At 42.6% G+C, this 16,371-nt stretch overlaps 1 protein-coding gene across 6 annotated transcripts in view; it reads right to left on the bottom strand.

Annotated features, from left to right (window-relative positions):
* The window catches only part of LOC131678860 (multidrug resistance-associated protein 1), a 58,595-nt gene that overhangs the window by 22,368 nt on the left and 19,856 nt on the right, over window positions 1–16,371 (bottom strand). For 2 of the 6 annotated variants that reach the window (XM_058959271.1, XM_058959272.1), the window contains 5 exons: window positions 5,481–5,565; window positions 4,443–5,413; window positions 4,173–4,380; window positions 3,769–3,989; window positions 1,324–1,473 (listed from right to left, as the gene is read on the bottom strand). In XM_058959271.1, coding sequence (XP_058815254.1) covers window positions 1,324–1,473; window positions 3,769–3,989; window positions 4,173–4,380; window positions 4,443–5,413; window positions 5,481–5,565 — 1,635 coding nt within the window. Of the gene's footprint in view, window positions 1–939; window positions 1,161–1,323; window positions 1,474–3,241; window positions 3,463–3,768; window positions 3,990–4,172; window positions 4,381–4,442; window positions 5,414–5,480; window positions 5,566–16,371 lie in introns of all 6 variants that reach the window. The other 4 variants (XM_058959276.1, XM_058959273.1, XM_058959275.1 and 1 more) reach the window with 4 other exon arrangements.

The following is a 16,371-nucleotide window of genomic DNA, read 5'->3' as shown; positions in this document are numbered from 1 at the left end:
AGTTACAATCAAAACTTAACTAACTACCAAATCGACAGGGTTTATTTTTTACCAATTTGATTGCAAAATAATTAACGATAAAATAACATTTAAGGTTAGCACAACTAATAGAAAAAGAGAGCTCTCTTTAATAGTATGAACCGAAAAAAAATCAAAATTTAATGAATTCGTACGTATGTTTGGTATATCATAATCAATTTTGATATATGGTGATTTGCATAAATAATTTACTTTGCATTTGTGGTAACTAGCACTGTAAATTACGATATTTTAGTGATTAGCTAATTAAACATATAACGTACAATAAAATGAATTAAGAAGCTGTGCAGAGCTGATCGAAAGTCATTATTTGAAAATATAATTTTTAATCTAAATTTTTATTCAATGGTTTATGGCGGACCATAAACTTAAAAATGTAACCGACAAACGCACAATTTTCCACTTGTAAAAATTTCTATAGCTTTATAGATATAAATGCATGGATAAATCAATCAACTCAACACGTGTAAAAATATGAGGTGAAACCAACATCAATTATTACCAATTTAGAGTGACCTCATAAAATTTTCTGAAGCACTTAACAGACATCGAACTGCACATGAAACTTCAAATACATAGTGGGCGATCATAGACTGTATTTTTGTAAATCTATTAGAAAACAGATTCGTTTTACAAATCGGTAGAATGCATGTATAGTATCCAATATAACAAAACTCCAACTCTACCAGGTAATAAATTTGAAACAACTCCGGAAATTAAGACTTGTTGGTAAGTTTACTAATATTAATAATTAAAACACACTAAAGCTGTGCCGAAAACAAAACAATACAATCTACGCTACTACGGTGAAAAATAAAGCAACAAATCAAATCCAATTCAAACAGGCAAGCCATCATCTTAGGGACTACACAAGTACCGGGAAGTTGTACACCAACGTACTCTCAACACGGACGGAATGAACTGTTTGATATTGAATGGCAAGCTATAGTCCAGCGTGTTAATGTCGTTGGAAAAGCGGGCTACAATGCGTCCCTTGGGCGTCGTGTCGAAAAACGCTAGCGGCAAACGCATCAAATTGCCGAGCAAACGTTGGTGCAAAATCAGCGCGGCCTTAATACCGCCCATCACTACGGTTAGCACGCCAAGGTACAGGGACAGCACTAGAAACGGTTAAACGATAGATTAGAGTTAGAGGTACTACGTTGCGCTCAGTATTTTCTACGTCTAATGCAACAGGTGCTACCCCACCCCAACAATACAGTGCAGTTTGAGCATTTTGTTAACTCCGAAAACCGAAATATAATATACGAATGATGATGATACCCCAAAGAAGCAAGCCGTCCAGGCTCGCAGTGCTGCCGGCAGGTCGCTATCGACTGCTTCGATGTCCTTGCCAAAACGATTCAGCACTCGTCCGAGTGGTGTAACGTCGAAAAACGTGGTCAATGGCGCACGAAGGACGTTTTGTAGCAACTGTTTGTGCAAGATACGGGATGCGTTCAGTGCACCGATATAAAGTGCCAGAGTCGTTAGCAGTACGAACAATGCTGTTTCCAATTACGAATATACATACATACACACATTTACGCACACATAGAACGATAATGAAGAATGACGAAACTTAAATGTACAAGGTTATCAAAATATACAAACGAGGACGTATGCTCTCAACGAAAGCACGGTGGACATCTATTAAATACTAATGAAATTGTAAGTGATTAGTAGCAAACACAAGAGGGATAAACGTTGATACATAATGAAAGATAAGCACATGCACAACTATCACCAGCACCTATATCTACAAAACATTCTAAGCACTTTGTTTTATTCGAAAAAGAAAGACGAAATGATTAACAAATTCATATGTTTCACGTGTTGACCACAGCTAAATTACTACTAACAAGCTACTGTGATTATTGTACGCATTGGCAGTTGAAGAAATAGTGTACATTTCCCTAGCAAATTCTGATCATAATCGATTAAATCTAAGACAAGATGACGATTGTATTTCTACTGTAATTCCAAGTCCAAATACGGTTTAATGAGTTTAATAAGATTTAAATTTGCTTGGCTTTGAACTGTCTTGCGACTTGCAAATATTCTTTCATCTTTTTGTGCAATCATGCGCAAATTGGTTAATCTATTTTTTCCCTCTGGGAAAAACATATGTTACATACATGGAGGCGTTTGGCTCTCATGCCAAAAGACATTCGTTTCCCCATACTCGTCAGCGACCCAAAGCTTCTGTGCTTGGTTAACCGAGACATCACTCGATACCAGCTAGTTGCTTTAGGCGTACACATATTTTGCATGAACTGTTTGGATTTAGTGTCTAACTGGCGCTAATTTGTTGTCAGTCTGGATAAACAGTCTAACTGACGGAAATTAGATCACCATGCTATATTTCTCCTTAGTGGAGAACAATTCAGGTAAAAACTATTTTTTCTCCGTTAATTTTTTTAAAATCATCTTAAGTCAGACTGACTATAAACTCTGAAATGGTAGCTGGCAAAGAACAAGACAGTTTGAACGGTGTTTGTTCCTAGGGAAAAATTGATAAGATATGGTATGAAGTTGGCGACGAAATAATACATTTTGGAACACTAGCTACATATGATAACAATGTTAACCGCGAGGAAAAGCGTGTTGCGACTGTGAATAGGATTTTCTATTGTTTACGTAGTCAGATTATGCTCAGCAAAGAACCTGGAAGAGGTATTCGTTTTCGGGGCAGACCCTGCACTCGCTGAGCGAAGTAAGCGAAGATGCGTATTCAGCGGGCATTCAAAGAGACTGGCGACCCAAAATCGAGTAACCTGGAAATCTGCAAAAGTTAATTTCTTGAAAATCATTAGATTTGAACTAACGGTGCTTAACGTAGTCAAGATACTCCGCTTTGATCCATACACCTATCAATCTTTCTTATTTTTTTTAGAAAAAGTTTTCCATGCACGTAAAAATTTTGCAGACGCTGCAAGTGCTGGGAAGCTGATTTTACTTGTCATATCTTAGTAGTACAACATTAATAAAACTATGAATTGGAAACATTGCATTATCAACGTTTCTAAATTTTCCAAAAACCTGCATCTACTCTAAAACATTACTGCTCAACTGCCAATGTTACAACAATGTTCAATATTAACAAAAATTTAAACATCTTCCTACAGTAAACCGTGCATATCACCTTAAATTTCCAATTGAAAAAAAACCAGAATTAACAATAAATCGAACGACATGTTACCACAAAGAGCATCGAGAGACACGCCCGCACCACCTGAGGCAGCGTGTTATCGATGACGTCCACATCCTTGGAGAATCGATTCAACACCCGCCCCAGTGGTGTCGTGTCGAACAGCTCCATCGGCCAGCGCAGCACGTAACGCAGAAGAATGAGATGCATCTCGCGAGACGCTTCCAGTGCGCCCAATGCAAAGGTTATCGAAGCGACGAACGTAGCAAGCACTGTGGGGGCGATTTGAATTGTGGAAACATAACTGGTTGGGTAAGATTGAGGACTCTTTTTGGCGGTTACGAAACTTTCGTTAACTTTTAGTGTTGGATTTCAGTCAATCAATTAGCAATAAATTTGATAGATAGTACACAAAAATTGAGATGGTGTTAGTATAAAAAAAGAAAGCAAGCGAATGGTACGATTTGTGGATACAACACTCGGTGAAACATAGAAATTGGCTAATCGCTATTAAAACAAAAGATAAACCCAAAGCGAACACACAGAAAGAAACATAATTAATACGGGAACTAAATTACCGAGAAGAGCATTTGCAAAAAGGAGCGAACAAGTTGCGGCAGCACGTTGTCTACGGTGTCCACGTCTTTCGAAAACCTATTCAGAACGCGACCCTGAGGGGTCACGTCAAAGGTCGCCATTGGCCACTTGAGAACATACGTGAGTAAGATTTCATGCATTGTTTTTGCCGCTAGTAAAGCACCAAGTGCGAAGGTTAGTGAGGCAATAAACTGAACCAGAACTAAAAAAGGGAATTGTTAAAAACAAATCGTAATTAGTAGAAGCGTGATAGAAAGGGAAAGAAGGATTGGGAATGGTGATCGTTCCACTGTCCACTCAGGACAATAAAATATCACCCAAATCTCTCGGCTGAACAGAAAACTAATTAGCCGATGCAAAAAAATTCCAGTAGGATGTCTCTTACCTTGACCAGCACCAAAAGCGCCATACACTCCTAAATACATATCTCTAACGCTGGTATCATTCTCAGCGGCCGCATCCGTTGACCATTGGGAAAGCCACAAATTTGAGCCAATCGAAAATGCTTGAAATACCATGTTCAGAAACACGGTAGCTACGGATAGCGTCAGACCGATACTTTTCAAGTAATGCTTATACACTTCCCATTTCACCTAAAATGTCACAAAAAATAAGCACCAGCCAACGCACAATCAAACAGTTTATCTCTACTTACACTTCCAGTTTCCGATTTCTCTTGCTCGATTAGCTTATTCTTCTGAGGTTCTTCTGGTACTTTCTTCTCTGGTGTCCTTCTTCTCAAACTACTATTGCTGCCTCCAATATCGGAGGCTTGTCGAGAATAGGACTCATTTCCAGACCCTGCATCCGATTGGCTCCCACTTCTCGATCGTTTACTGATGGCTCGTTCCAGCTTATTCTTCAGTCCCTCATCGCTAACATTTGATTCCAGCTGAGCCTTGATCTCGTCAATATCTTCATCCTCTTCGTTGACTTCCTGCAAATGCTGAATCAAAAATTCAGCAAAAGCACCCTTTTTGTCCATCAGCTCCTGATAGGAGCCAGATTCGGAAACTTCGCCATCTTTCAGGACAAAAATCACATTCGTGTTTGGAAGATATGTGATACCGTGTGTAACCAGTACCCGTGTTTTCTTCGCCAGTAGTCCGTTCGGTCCAATGACCTGCTCGAAAATGTGCTTACCAACATGAGAATCCACCGCACTCAACGGATCATCCATAAAGTAAACGTCCGCATCGCTATAAACGGCACGAGCCAGCGAAACACGCTGTTTCTGTCCGCCGGACAAGTTGATACCCTTCTCGCCGATTTCGGTCTGATCACCACCCGGAAGCATGTCGATATCCGGCTTCAACGCGCAGGCCTCTATTACCTTCTGGTACAGCTTGGTGTCCATTGGCTTTCCGAACAGAATATTATCCTGCAGCGTAGCGTTCTGTATCCAGGCCTGCTGGCTGACGTACGCAATCCTACCTACGGTGTTAACTCGACCGGAAATCTTATCCATTTCGCCCAGCAACGCAGACAGGACGGAACTCTTTCCGGAACCGACGGTCCCCACGATGGCCGCCAGTGTGTTCTTTTCGATCTTCATGTTGACATTCTTAAGCGTGGTTTCTTCGCCACCCCAGGAGAACACGCCGTTTTCGATCACCAGTGGACAGGCTGGAATGGGTGTTTTTATGTGTCATGGCAATGCTAAAATAGAATAAAATTTGAAAATAAAACTTACATTCTTTCTCGTCATGCTGCACGTTGTCGGGGTCTAGCTCTTCTTGGTTCAGAAATTTGTTGATGCGCTTAACTGAGACGCTGGTCTGGCGGGAAGTAAGGAAAATATGTGCTGAGCCGATTGTTCCGAAAAATCGAAATGTATGACAATGTAAGCTTAAGATATGCCTAGCCGTTAGACAAATGGTGCGTATGTGGTATTAGTTCTTGTTCAAAAGATTCGACAAAGAGATAGTGTGTTTTAGGACATTCGTTCGATGTGAATATTTGCGATATTTGCATAAACCGGCTTTGCAAAGTGTAGTTTAGTAGGAACCCGTGCGCAAAAAAATAGCTTTGTTTTGATTTAACGTAGAAAAAATGTGAAATAGACAAAAAGAAGGTCTTATTGTACTTTTACAAAAGAAAATATCCAGATGTATGTTTGATAAAATATCGAATTTTCCTCTTAATTCTTCGCATTAAATTTTGGACACTGCTGGCCAACGTTGGCGGGTAATAAATTACAAAATTTCTTCAGCATTCACCTTAACCTAACAGCTCATCTTCAGCAATCTCATGAGACAAGCCGCGACGTGTTAATTATCGTGGCTTTATTTACACAAGTAAAAAATTAAAAAATGCAAGTGGTTTTGGATGGCAACAATAAAATAATTTTACACCATTCTTGACTGTACGAGTTCAGGCTTGAATGGTGAAACAGAATGGCCCATCACTGACGTAGCGTAAAAGCCCTGATTGCTCTCTGTAGCGAGCAGAGCGGTGGTTTCCTGCAAACTTCGAATTTTTCCAAATTAAGTCTGAGGTTACAACTGCATCAATTACGGAGTATTGTTGGGAGGTTCCGCAGTGGGGGACGCTTTCAGAACAACAAGGTGGTTTAACACTTCTCCTCAACATCATTTAGTAGAATAGAAATCGCTTCCCGTAGCTTCTGCAACTTCAGTTTAGTGAGAAAATCCGCTTCCGTCAATTCCGTTAATTGTCTGTTAATTGCCAAATGGACAGTACCGAAGAGATACGACACCAGCTGCTTCATAGTCATCAATAAAACAGCACTTGGCGTCGATCTGCTTCCGACATCTGAGAGATACTGTCCGTCGTCGTAAGTGCAATACAGCTCTGGTTGTCTTCATTGACCACAATGGGTATCGTTAGATGCTCACCCAAGTTGTCTACCAATCGTTGCAGCCACTGCAGCTCTTGTAACCACTCCGCTAGTACGATGTAGTTCGCTTCAGTGTTAGAAAGAGACCAGCATGGTTGCTTCCTACTTGACCATTCGACGAGTCCATCACCGAACTTAAAAATGTAGCCAGTGTTGAACTTTCTCTTATCGACTTTACCAGCCCAGTCTACGTCCACGAAGCACTCCAGTTCAAGGTTGCTGCTGACATCCAAATGTAGTTGCTGAATAGTCGCTTTGCTTCGTCCGTGTTGTTTTGATGAAGTACAGCCCGAGAATTATGTCAAGACTCCATTGTCTGGAAGGGTTTTGAGAGCAATGTTCAACAAAGCTCCGACAAGACTTTGATATTGCTGTGCATCTACTAGTGAAGCAATCTACTACTTCTTCTGTTGAATGAAGCCGCTAATCACGCGGACACGAGACACGTTACAAACCTCCATGTTGAACTGCGTTAACGAACCGGCCAGCTTCGAGTCGAACATGGCTTGCCAGGAAAAACTTCAAACCTTCCAGCTTATCAGTACGTATGTATACACTCCGTCTACAAGTCGCAAGTAGAAACACTGATCTACCACTGATGAATGGAACTCCATACTCTTCAATGCCACTTCAATCTGCTGATTCTATACTCGCGGTGCCTGCTTCAGCTTGATAGGCTCTACTCTAAAGAGTACACGATATCTGGGTCACCGTTCGAGTACTCCGGAGGCTGTGGCATGAAAATCTCCTCCTGGAGCAAACCATACAAGTACGCGGTCCCGATGGGTTCGAGGAGCAACCGCCGCTTGTTCGCTATCGTCAGAGCTGTGCCGTTTTCATGAAAGGATACTATTTCTTCATCTAAGCTTTTCACTTCTCACTATCCGCTAGGCTTACATTCTTGACCCAGTGCGCGTGTTCACAGCCGTATTGTGCCGACATTCGCTCTCTGTGACTGCCATACATGATAACGAACAGGAATCGTTTCAGGTTGACACTTCCTCTCTGAGATCTTTCTCGTCATCTTCATCAAATTCGAAAAAATTATCTACGACAACTTTTTGTTCTTTCAAATTTTATTCACAATCATATAGTTTCAATGCAACGTGCTTGTCTTCGTTTGGGGGACTCATCTGGTAGGTCGCGGATAGTTCAATTTATCACGTCCTTCTCCACTGCGCCATGTTCGACCGAAGGATTGCTGGATGCCCAAAACAAGCACCTCTGAATTTCTCTGCTGGTGTCATTATTGGCGATTACTAGTGAGTCCAAATTCAAGAACTCATCAACCACCTCAATATCGTTGTCACCAATCGATAAACTCGGAGGGACCTGTAATGTTTCATCCCTCGAACCTCTTGCAATCATGTATTTTGTCTTTGAAGCACACCATGTGTACCAATCCTCGCTCTTCTTGTCACACCTGCCATAGCGATATTGAACAGTACATAACTTTGCGGTAGCCCTTTCCGAGTCTCAAAAAGACTCGAGAGTGTCCCTGATAGTCGGACGCAACACATCACTCGATCCATTGTCGCTTTTATCAATTGTGCCAGTTTGTCCGAGAAATCAAATTCGTGCATGTGCCATAGCTGATCTCAATCGATGGTGTCATATGCGGCTAGAAACAAATGAGCTCTAATCCTTTACGAATATGATTTATCATTTCAAAATTTGCTCTTGTTGAGTGTGGCGTATTCCGTATATTCTGCGTCGTGCTAACATGTAAATCCCATCTACCACAGTACATGGTTGGCCAAGCAGACCGCGCGACACAAAATCTGACGGATTGTTATTACCTGAATCGTCATTCCACGAGCTACGAGGTGACAGATCCAAGATTATTGAAGTTCGGTTGGCGATATATATTTTCCATTTCCTAGGCTACGTTCCTTGTATTACCAACAAAGGACCAGCGCAGCCCACACCAGTCACTACGAATGGTGGAGATGGCACGATTCGCGATTGCGAAAGATTCCCCATTAGCTGCGTTGTGGTTCCCAGTCTCACACGAAAACATTTCACGCATTCGCGAGCAATCTGCCTCACGCTAGAGCTTGCTTTGAGCGGCCAGTACCACTGTCGAATGACGTTGATGAGCGTTGATTGGCCAGGATGAAGAGCTCGATATGCATCGTCCTGATTAGCATCGTCGTGATGGGATCCTTGTCGGGCAATAGGATTGGATGCTTTGATGCAGCCATTTTCGATGAATGGGCGAAGATTCTCGATTCGCTTGCAATTCTTATTAGACTGAAGGCGTTCTTTTTCACCTGCCAATTGAACGTGCTGGGAAATCTTGATAAGCACCTCCGTTGAGCGCTGCAATTCTCGGATTGTCAAATAAGGAGTGAGAATACGATCGAGGTAATGCTTCTTCTGGCAGTTATTGACGAACCTCAAAATATATTCAATGATGCGTTGTACTTTGCGAAAGTTGCTGAATTTAATTACAAACGGAAACAGTTCGACCTTCAAAGCTGACATAGCGATGAGCCAATTCATGTCTGAAAGCAGCTGATTAGGAACTTCTTCTGGATCTTTTAATTCATAGTAGGTTGATCTTTGTAACTCAGGGCCGCTCCACCAAAGTTCGTTGTTAAATAATTGTTATGGTAGCTGACCTCGCGATACCACATCAGCTGGATTGCTTCCCGAGCGAACATAGCACCTGGTTGCTCAAATCATTGTTCACGCAAAGTGAAAGAATGTTTACAGTGTAATGTATTTATCTTGGTTCCCACCTTTTTTATCACTCCTTCGATCTTCCGGCTTACAGTGTCAAGAAATTCAAGCTAGCGACTGTAAATAAAAAAGGTGGGAACCAAGATAAATACATTACACTGTAAACATTATTTCACTTTGGGTAAACAATGATTTGAGCAACCATTCACCGCGGGGTGAGGCAGACGCCTCAATTTTCCTCTGCAGGTATCGCGGAATCGTTGTCTGGAATCGGTAATACAGCTATCTCCGTAGTAGGTCTTCGATACGTTCCCCGACTAGTTCGTATAGTCACAACTCGTGTCACGCCGTCCTTTCCCGGGTGTGTTTCAGAAATGCGACCCAATTTCCACATTTGGGGAGGTACATTGTCCTCCTTTAGGATTACCAGTAGGCCTGGGCGTAACAAAGCGGGCTCCTTCGTCCACTTGCTTCTCTTTTGCAGAGTCGTAACATACTCATTCGACCAGCGTCTTCAAAAACATTGTTTCCGTTTTTGCACCAACTGGTACCTGGATACTACGCCGTCCTTTAGTCCGTCAAAAAAAGGTTCTGCAACAGCTGTCAGTTCCCGACCTATCAAAAAATGTCCAGGACTGAGAGCTTCGTAGTCAAAGGGATCATCATTCATCGGAATCAGCGGTCGCGAATTGAGAATTGCTTCAATCTGAATTAAGAGAGTGTTCATTTCTTCGTACGTCATGTAACTTTCAGAAAGCGATTTGTAGAGATGATTCTTCATTGACTTCACATTAGACTCCCAAAGTCCACCCTGATGCGGCGCCTTGGGAGGGTTGAACCGCCATAAAATTCCTCGTAGTTGGCAAAACTCGTCGATTCGCCCTTGCAAAGCTTGCGAATTCAATAGTTGTCTGAGTTCAATCAAATCCTTACAAGCGCCAGTGAAATTCGTTCCATTGTCGGAAAACATTTCTAAAACGTTGCCACGACGACCGACGAATCTGTGCAATGCAGCCAGAAATCCGTCTGTAGTAAGGGAAGTCACTAGTTCTAGATGGATTGCTTTCATAGACATGCATACGAACAAACTAACGTACGCCTTCATTGCAGCCTTTCCTCGCCCTTGCTTAAGATAAAATGGTCCTGCATAATCAACACCGGTTCGGATAAACGGTGCCGCGGCTTTTAAACGACAACTCGGCAAATCTCCCATATATTGCTCAAGGGTTTTTGGTTTCGCTCGAAAGCACGTCACGCATCGTTTCATTACACAATGAATAGGTCTTTTCGCATTAACTGGCCAATACTTCTGGCGGATAATGGCTAGTAAACCATTCAATCCGACATGTAAGTGTTCACGATGCAAAGCGTCTACTAACAATTCCGTAAAATGGTTTTTTTCTGGTAGTATCATCGGATGCTTCTGGTCCTTGGGAAGGTCAGAGTGCCGGATTCGGCCTCCCACTCGCAAAATATTGTTATCAAGCATTGGATTAAGGTTTCGCAGCTTACCCTTTACTGGTTTATCCTTCTGGATACAATGGATTTCCTCTACGTATACAACACGTTGAACACAAATTACCATGATCCTTTAAGCTTCTCTCAAATCGTAACTGTCAAGTCGCTCGCAAGTACGCCTTTCCATCCTTCTGCTTCTACAGTTGAAGATAAATTTCGCTATGTAGCCGAAAACACGTTGTAGTCGTCGAAAATTACTTGTCGCTAAAATCACATCATAAGCTCGATTCTCTGGAATAGCAATGGCAGCTGTCGAACAAGCTATTACCTGTGCTTCAGTAGACAAATAAGCGGTAACAAATTTCTCGTCGTACTCAGTGATCTGCAGGAACGGTGGACCCTTCCACCATAATATACTATCCATCAACTCCGTTGGAAATAAACCGCGCGACACCACATCTGCTGGATTCTGTTTTGTTGGAATATGGTGCCATGTGGAAGTGGAGGTAAACATTTGAATCTTCGCAACATGATTACGAACGAATACTGACGTGTCTTGTTTCGTTTTTTGTAGCCATGAAAGTACGATCATCGAATCTGACCACATCATTACTTGGCTGGCATCTACGGCCAACGCTTCTCGAACTGCTTTCATTTGCCGTGCTAAGAGCAGTGCAGCACATAGCTCCAGTCGTGGGACTGTCATTTCACAAGGTTTCGCATCTGGTGCCTCTCCACGTTGTGTTTCCTTTAATGGCGCTACTCTAGACCTACTACAGATAAGTTTCCGCGGTTCCATCAAACTTTAGGCTTCGTAGATAAATACAACATCCATAGGCTATTGTGGATGCGTCTGCAAAGCCGTGTAGTTCTATCTTCACGGTGTCGTCGACTGTCACTCTTCTTTCAATCTTCGCGTTGCTGATACCACACAGCTCTGATCGAAAGCGATTCCAACGTTCAAATAGTGTTGAAGGAATCGTTTCATCCCAATCGATTTTCTCGACCCACAGTTGTTGCATAATAAGCTTCGGGATAACAATTATCGGTGCCAAAAGCCCTAAGGGATCGAACAGCTTCGCTGTTTCAGATAGCACTTGTCGCTTAGTTGGCAGTTTTAGATCATCATCAATCGCCCTAACACGGAACATAAATTCATCACTGGTCGGATTCCAGTATAATCCGAGCGTTTTTATTACTCCATTTACAAACGCCATCTGCTTCTCTCGAGCTTCCAGAGGAATGCCTTCAAGCAGTTCATCATCATTGGCACACCATTTGTGAAGCTCGAATCCTCCTTTAGCTAACAGTTTCACTAGATCGCCTCGCAATTTCTTCGCTTCGACCAATGTGTTTGCACCCGACAAAACATCGTCAATGTAGAAAGATTTCTTCAATTCAACACTAGCTGAAGGATATTCCCTTTCTTCGTCGTTAGCTAGCTGGAGCAGAGAGCGAGTAGCTAAATATGGTGCAGCTGCCGTACCGTAGGTCACCGTTTTCAATTCAAATTCACTCAACAGATCGGACCTTACTTTTCTCCACAAAATGCGTTGATAACAAGTGTGAGCTGCATTCACCAGAATTTGTCTGTATATCTTTGGTACATCAGCTGTGAAAGAGTATTTGAAGGTTCTAAATCGGAGTATGATGTCAAAAAAACTGCTTTGCACTGTTGGCCCAACCTTCATTACGTCATTCAAAGACAAACCAGTGTCGCTCTTCGCCGATGCATCGAACACGACCCTCAGCTTTGTTGACGAACTGTCTGGCTTCAATACACAGTGGTGGGGAAGATAGTAAGCAAAATCTTTATTACGTTCGATTCTGACACAGTGGCCGAGGACCACATACTCGTCGATAAATTCTCCATACATTCGTTTCAAATCAGGACAATTATCCAGTCTTCTTTCCAATAGTTCGAATCTTCGTTCAGCTTGTTTCCGGGACTCTCCCAGATCAGTCACGTTCGTTCGAAAAGGAAGCATCACCACGTATCTGCCATCCTTTGTACGAATATGAGTTTGCTTAAAATGCTCCTCGCAGCCGTCATCTGAAAAAAACGTTTCTTCTACTTGTTCATCAATGGCCCAGAAGCGCTTCACTAACTCAGAGAGGTCATCTTCCAGATCAACAGATGGCGTTACTTGACAGACTCGAGCGGTTTGAACCGGCGTCACATCAGCTACTGCTCCAGCTATAAGCCAGCCCAGCACGCTTTCCTGCAGCAACGGCAAATCATCGGACATTCTAATCTTACCTGCTAGTAGCAGCCCATAAAAAACTTCTGCGCCGATCAACATATCTATGCGACTCGTCTTATTGAAATTCCGGTCAGCCAACACCACACCGTTAGGTATCGGCCAATTTACGATGTCGATCTTTCTTTGGTTTGGATTACCTGATAATACCTTCGGTATTATCAGGTAATCCAAACCAAATTCATATTCCATTGTTCTGGACTTCACTATGGCATGTGCTTTGAACTTTACTAACGTTTTCATGCCATTCACACTGATAACCGGAATTTCAACGCACTCCTTGCGCAGACCAAGCAAATCGATCATTCTCTCCGACACAAAATTAGCCATCGCGCCGGAATCCAGCAGCGCACAATTATGTAGCATAACGCAAGAATCAAGCACGTGAACGACCGCAGTTGCCAAGAGCACCTGCCTTTTCACAGATGTGTTCACATAAACTATATCAGGTAGCGTACACTTTGCGGCCGTTAGTTCGGCACCACCAGATTTCAATTCTGTAGGTGGTAGGTTTGATGATTCTAGTTTCCGTTCCTCGGGGTGCATCAAAGAATGATGTTTCTTCGAGCACGTTGAACAAGCTTGACTGGATCGACAGTTCGCTGTGCGATGACCCTTCCTTAAACACGAAAAGCACAAAGCAGCTTGTTTCGCTTTGTTATATCTCGCAGCGATACTTAATTTCTTGAAGTCTTCACACATTTCTACATGATTCAATTCACATACCGGACAATGATGTTCATTTTTCTGTACCACCACCGAATGCACCTTATTAAAAACGGGGGCAGTCTTAGTTGTCGCAGCTCCTCCTCTAGTCTGCTTCAGACTGGCTGCCATTTCACAGCGCTCTAGTACATAGCTGCGTTTTCGAAGAAAGGCAATTGTGTCCTTGTACTCCGGTAATTTGCCGTGTTCAATTGTCGTTTCCCAACACTTTCGTGTATCAGGGTCGAGCTTGGATGTTAAAAGCGTCACAATAATAGCCTCAGCCATTTTATCCATGTTTAACTTGTGAAACTCCAAAGAGTCCACCCGTTTCTCGCAATCGTCAACCAGCGTTTTCAATTCCTGAAACGACTCCTTAACCATAGGTTTCAAATTCAACAACTTGGTAATATGACCATGGATAACCATCGGTAAATTTTCAAATCTCTCCGTCAAAATTTTCCAGGCTCCCTCGTAGTTGTTGTCGTTTAGAGTTTGCAGATCGATCGCACCTTGAGCCTTGTCCAAAAATGCAACTTAGTAGCAGGGGAATCATTGGTGCATCGGTCGATAATATCGCAAAACATGGCCTTGAACTTGAACCAGTTTTCATATCGTCCGTCAAACGTGGGTAGAGGAGTATTCTGCAGTAGAAGCGATGGAATTCGAGCTTGAACGCTGCCCGGTTGATATCCACTAGTGCTAGGCCGATTTCCTTCCTCAGTCAGTGAAAACTTCAGCATCTGTTGCTCTCTTTGCATTGCAGCTGCCATACCAGTTGCCTTTTGCTCGTCTTCATGATTTTGAATCATCTTACTGAGCTCAATGCGAACATATTCGTACAGCTCTTCGAATTCCACAAACCCAGTCTCGAATTCAGTTCGTTTGGATGGGTGCGACAAATATATCCGATTTTGGAAATCATTGTATTCTATATACGCAGAATCAATGGTTTTCAAATATAAGTTCAATCCATGAATACTGAACCTTCCACTATCGTTACCTGCGCCATCAATTGCTCTACGAATTCGCTCAACTTTTCCCTTAGTCGCAGCACAGCATTGAACGAGCGCATTGATCGATTCAGCCATCTTGTATTCCGTTTCACGAATTTCCTGCTGTTTTTTCTGCTCTTCCACACTCAGCACGGGAGTATGCAACACTTTTGCGCTTCTCAAAGCAAAAAGCGGGGAACCAGGAAACAGCGTCTTTTTCACACTTGCAGACCTTAACTGCATATCAAAGTTCTTTCTTTATTTATCTACGACGGAACGCGTCGCAATATCACAAACTTTTCGTCAGCCGAAATCTCTGCGAAAATCATTATTTTCCCGTTACGCGCACGAACTGGAATCAATTGGTCACTTTTGTCACACTAGCACGATATCCGGATCGAAGGTCCAAATGTTCATCGGATAACTCAGTGCGAAAAAAGAGTCAGTGGACTGTATTTGTATAAACGTAAAAACACGTCTTAACTGCGTGAATATTTATTAAGTTTTTTTATCACTCCTTCGATCTTCCGGCTTACAATGTCAAGAAATTCAAGCTAGCGACTGTAAATAAAAAAGGTGGGAGCCAAGATAAATACATTACACTGTAAACATTCTTTCACTTTGGGTAAACAATGATTTGAGCAACCAGCACCACTTGTAGTTTCCAGTGGTTCTCTGGATCTCTGCCACGCACGAAAACTTGCAGACGGTCAGCAAGCTTCTCTGGCCGGGCCAGAGCGCTATTTCTCGGAACGTCATCTGCATGGCTTGTAATACCTTATCCAATAGGCGTGTTGACAGTACAGCAGCACACAATTCCTTCTTCGGGAATGTTACCTCATGCAGTGGTGCAAGCTTTGATTTGCTGCTGAGTAGTTTCAATTGTACCGAACCATCGGCATAAATACTGCACACGTAAAGACAGGCACCATACCCAACGGCAGAAGCATCAGCAAACCCATGAAGTTCGTAAGCCACAGCATTCGGAAAAGTCACACATCGTGGCACCTAAATTAATATAATAACTCGTTAACTTTAGGTGAGGCAGTGATTCTTGCAAAAGGCGCCATTTTTGTTGGAATTGTCATCCCATACTGCGTTGGTCTTCCATAGCTGCTGCATCAAAATCTTAGCGCGACCACAATCACCGGAGAGAATAATCCCAATGGATCGAAAAACCTTGTAATCTCGGAGTAGCTGATCCGTTTGGTCGCTGGTCGAGCCGACGTTGACAATTGTTGATGTTGATGAGCGATGAGAAGTAAGCCAATAATCCTTACTGCTTCGTTGGCGCCATATTCGTGCAAGGTGAGCTGCTTTTCACGTTCCTCGACTGGAATATTCTGCATAAACTCAAGGCGTTTATGCCCGTAATTGCAACATTGGCTCGTTTCTTCGGGAACCCAAGGACGTCTACCATTTTCTCGGACACGAAATTTACCTGAGAACCGCTATCGAGCAACACACGGCACTCATGTGGCTTGTTATATCGATCCATAGTGTGAACTATTGCAGTTAGTAAAAGCACTATCTTTGATGACTGCCCACAGTTACATCAACAGGCTATCAAAACTGGTGGATCGCGATCTATGTTGTCTATTTGCTGTAATTTTGATGTTG

The sequence above is a fragment of the Topomyia yanbarensis genome, chromosome 2, assembly GCF_030247195.1.
Source record: "Topomyia yanbarensis strain Yona2022 chromosome 2, ASM3024719v1, whole genome shotgun sequence".
In the NCBI taxonomy this organism is placed as follows: Eukaryota; Metazoa; Arthropoda; class Insecta; order Diptera; family Culicidae; genus Topomyia; species Topomyia yanbarensis.
Note: the sequence above shows the minus strand (reverse complement) of the source record. Positions and strands in the feature narration are given on the sequence as shown.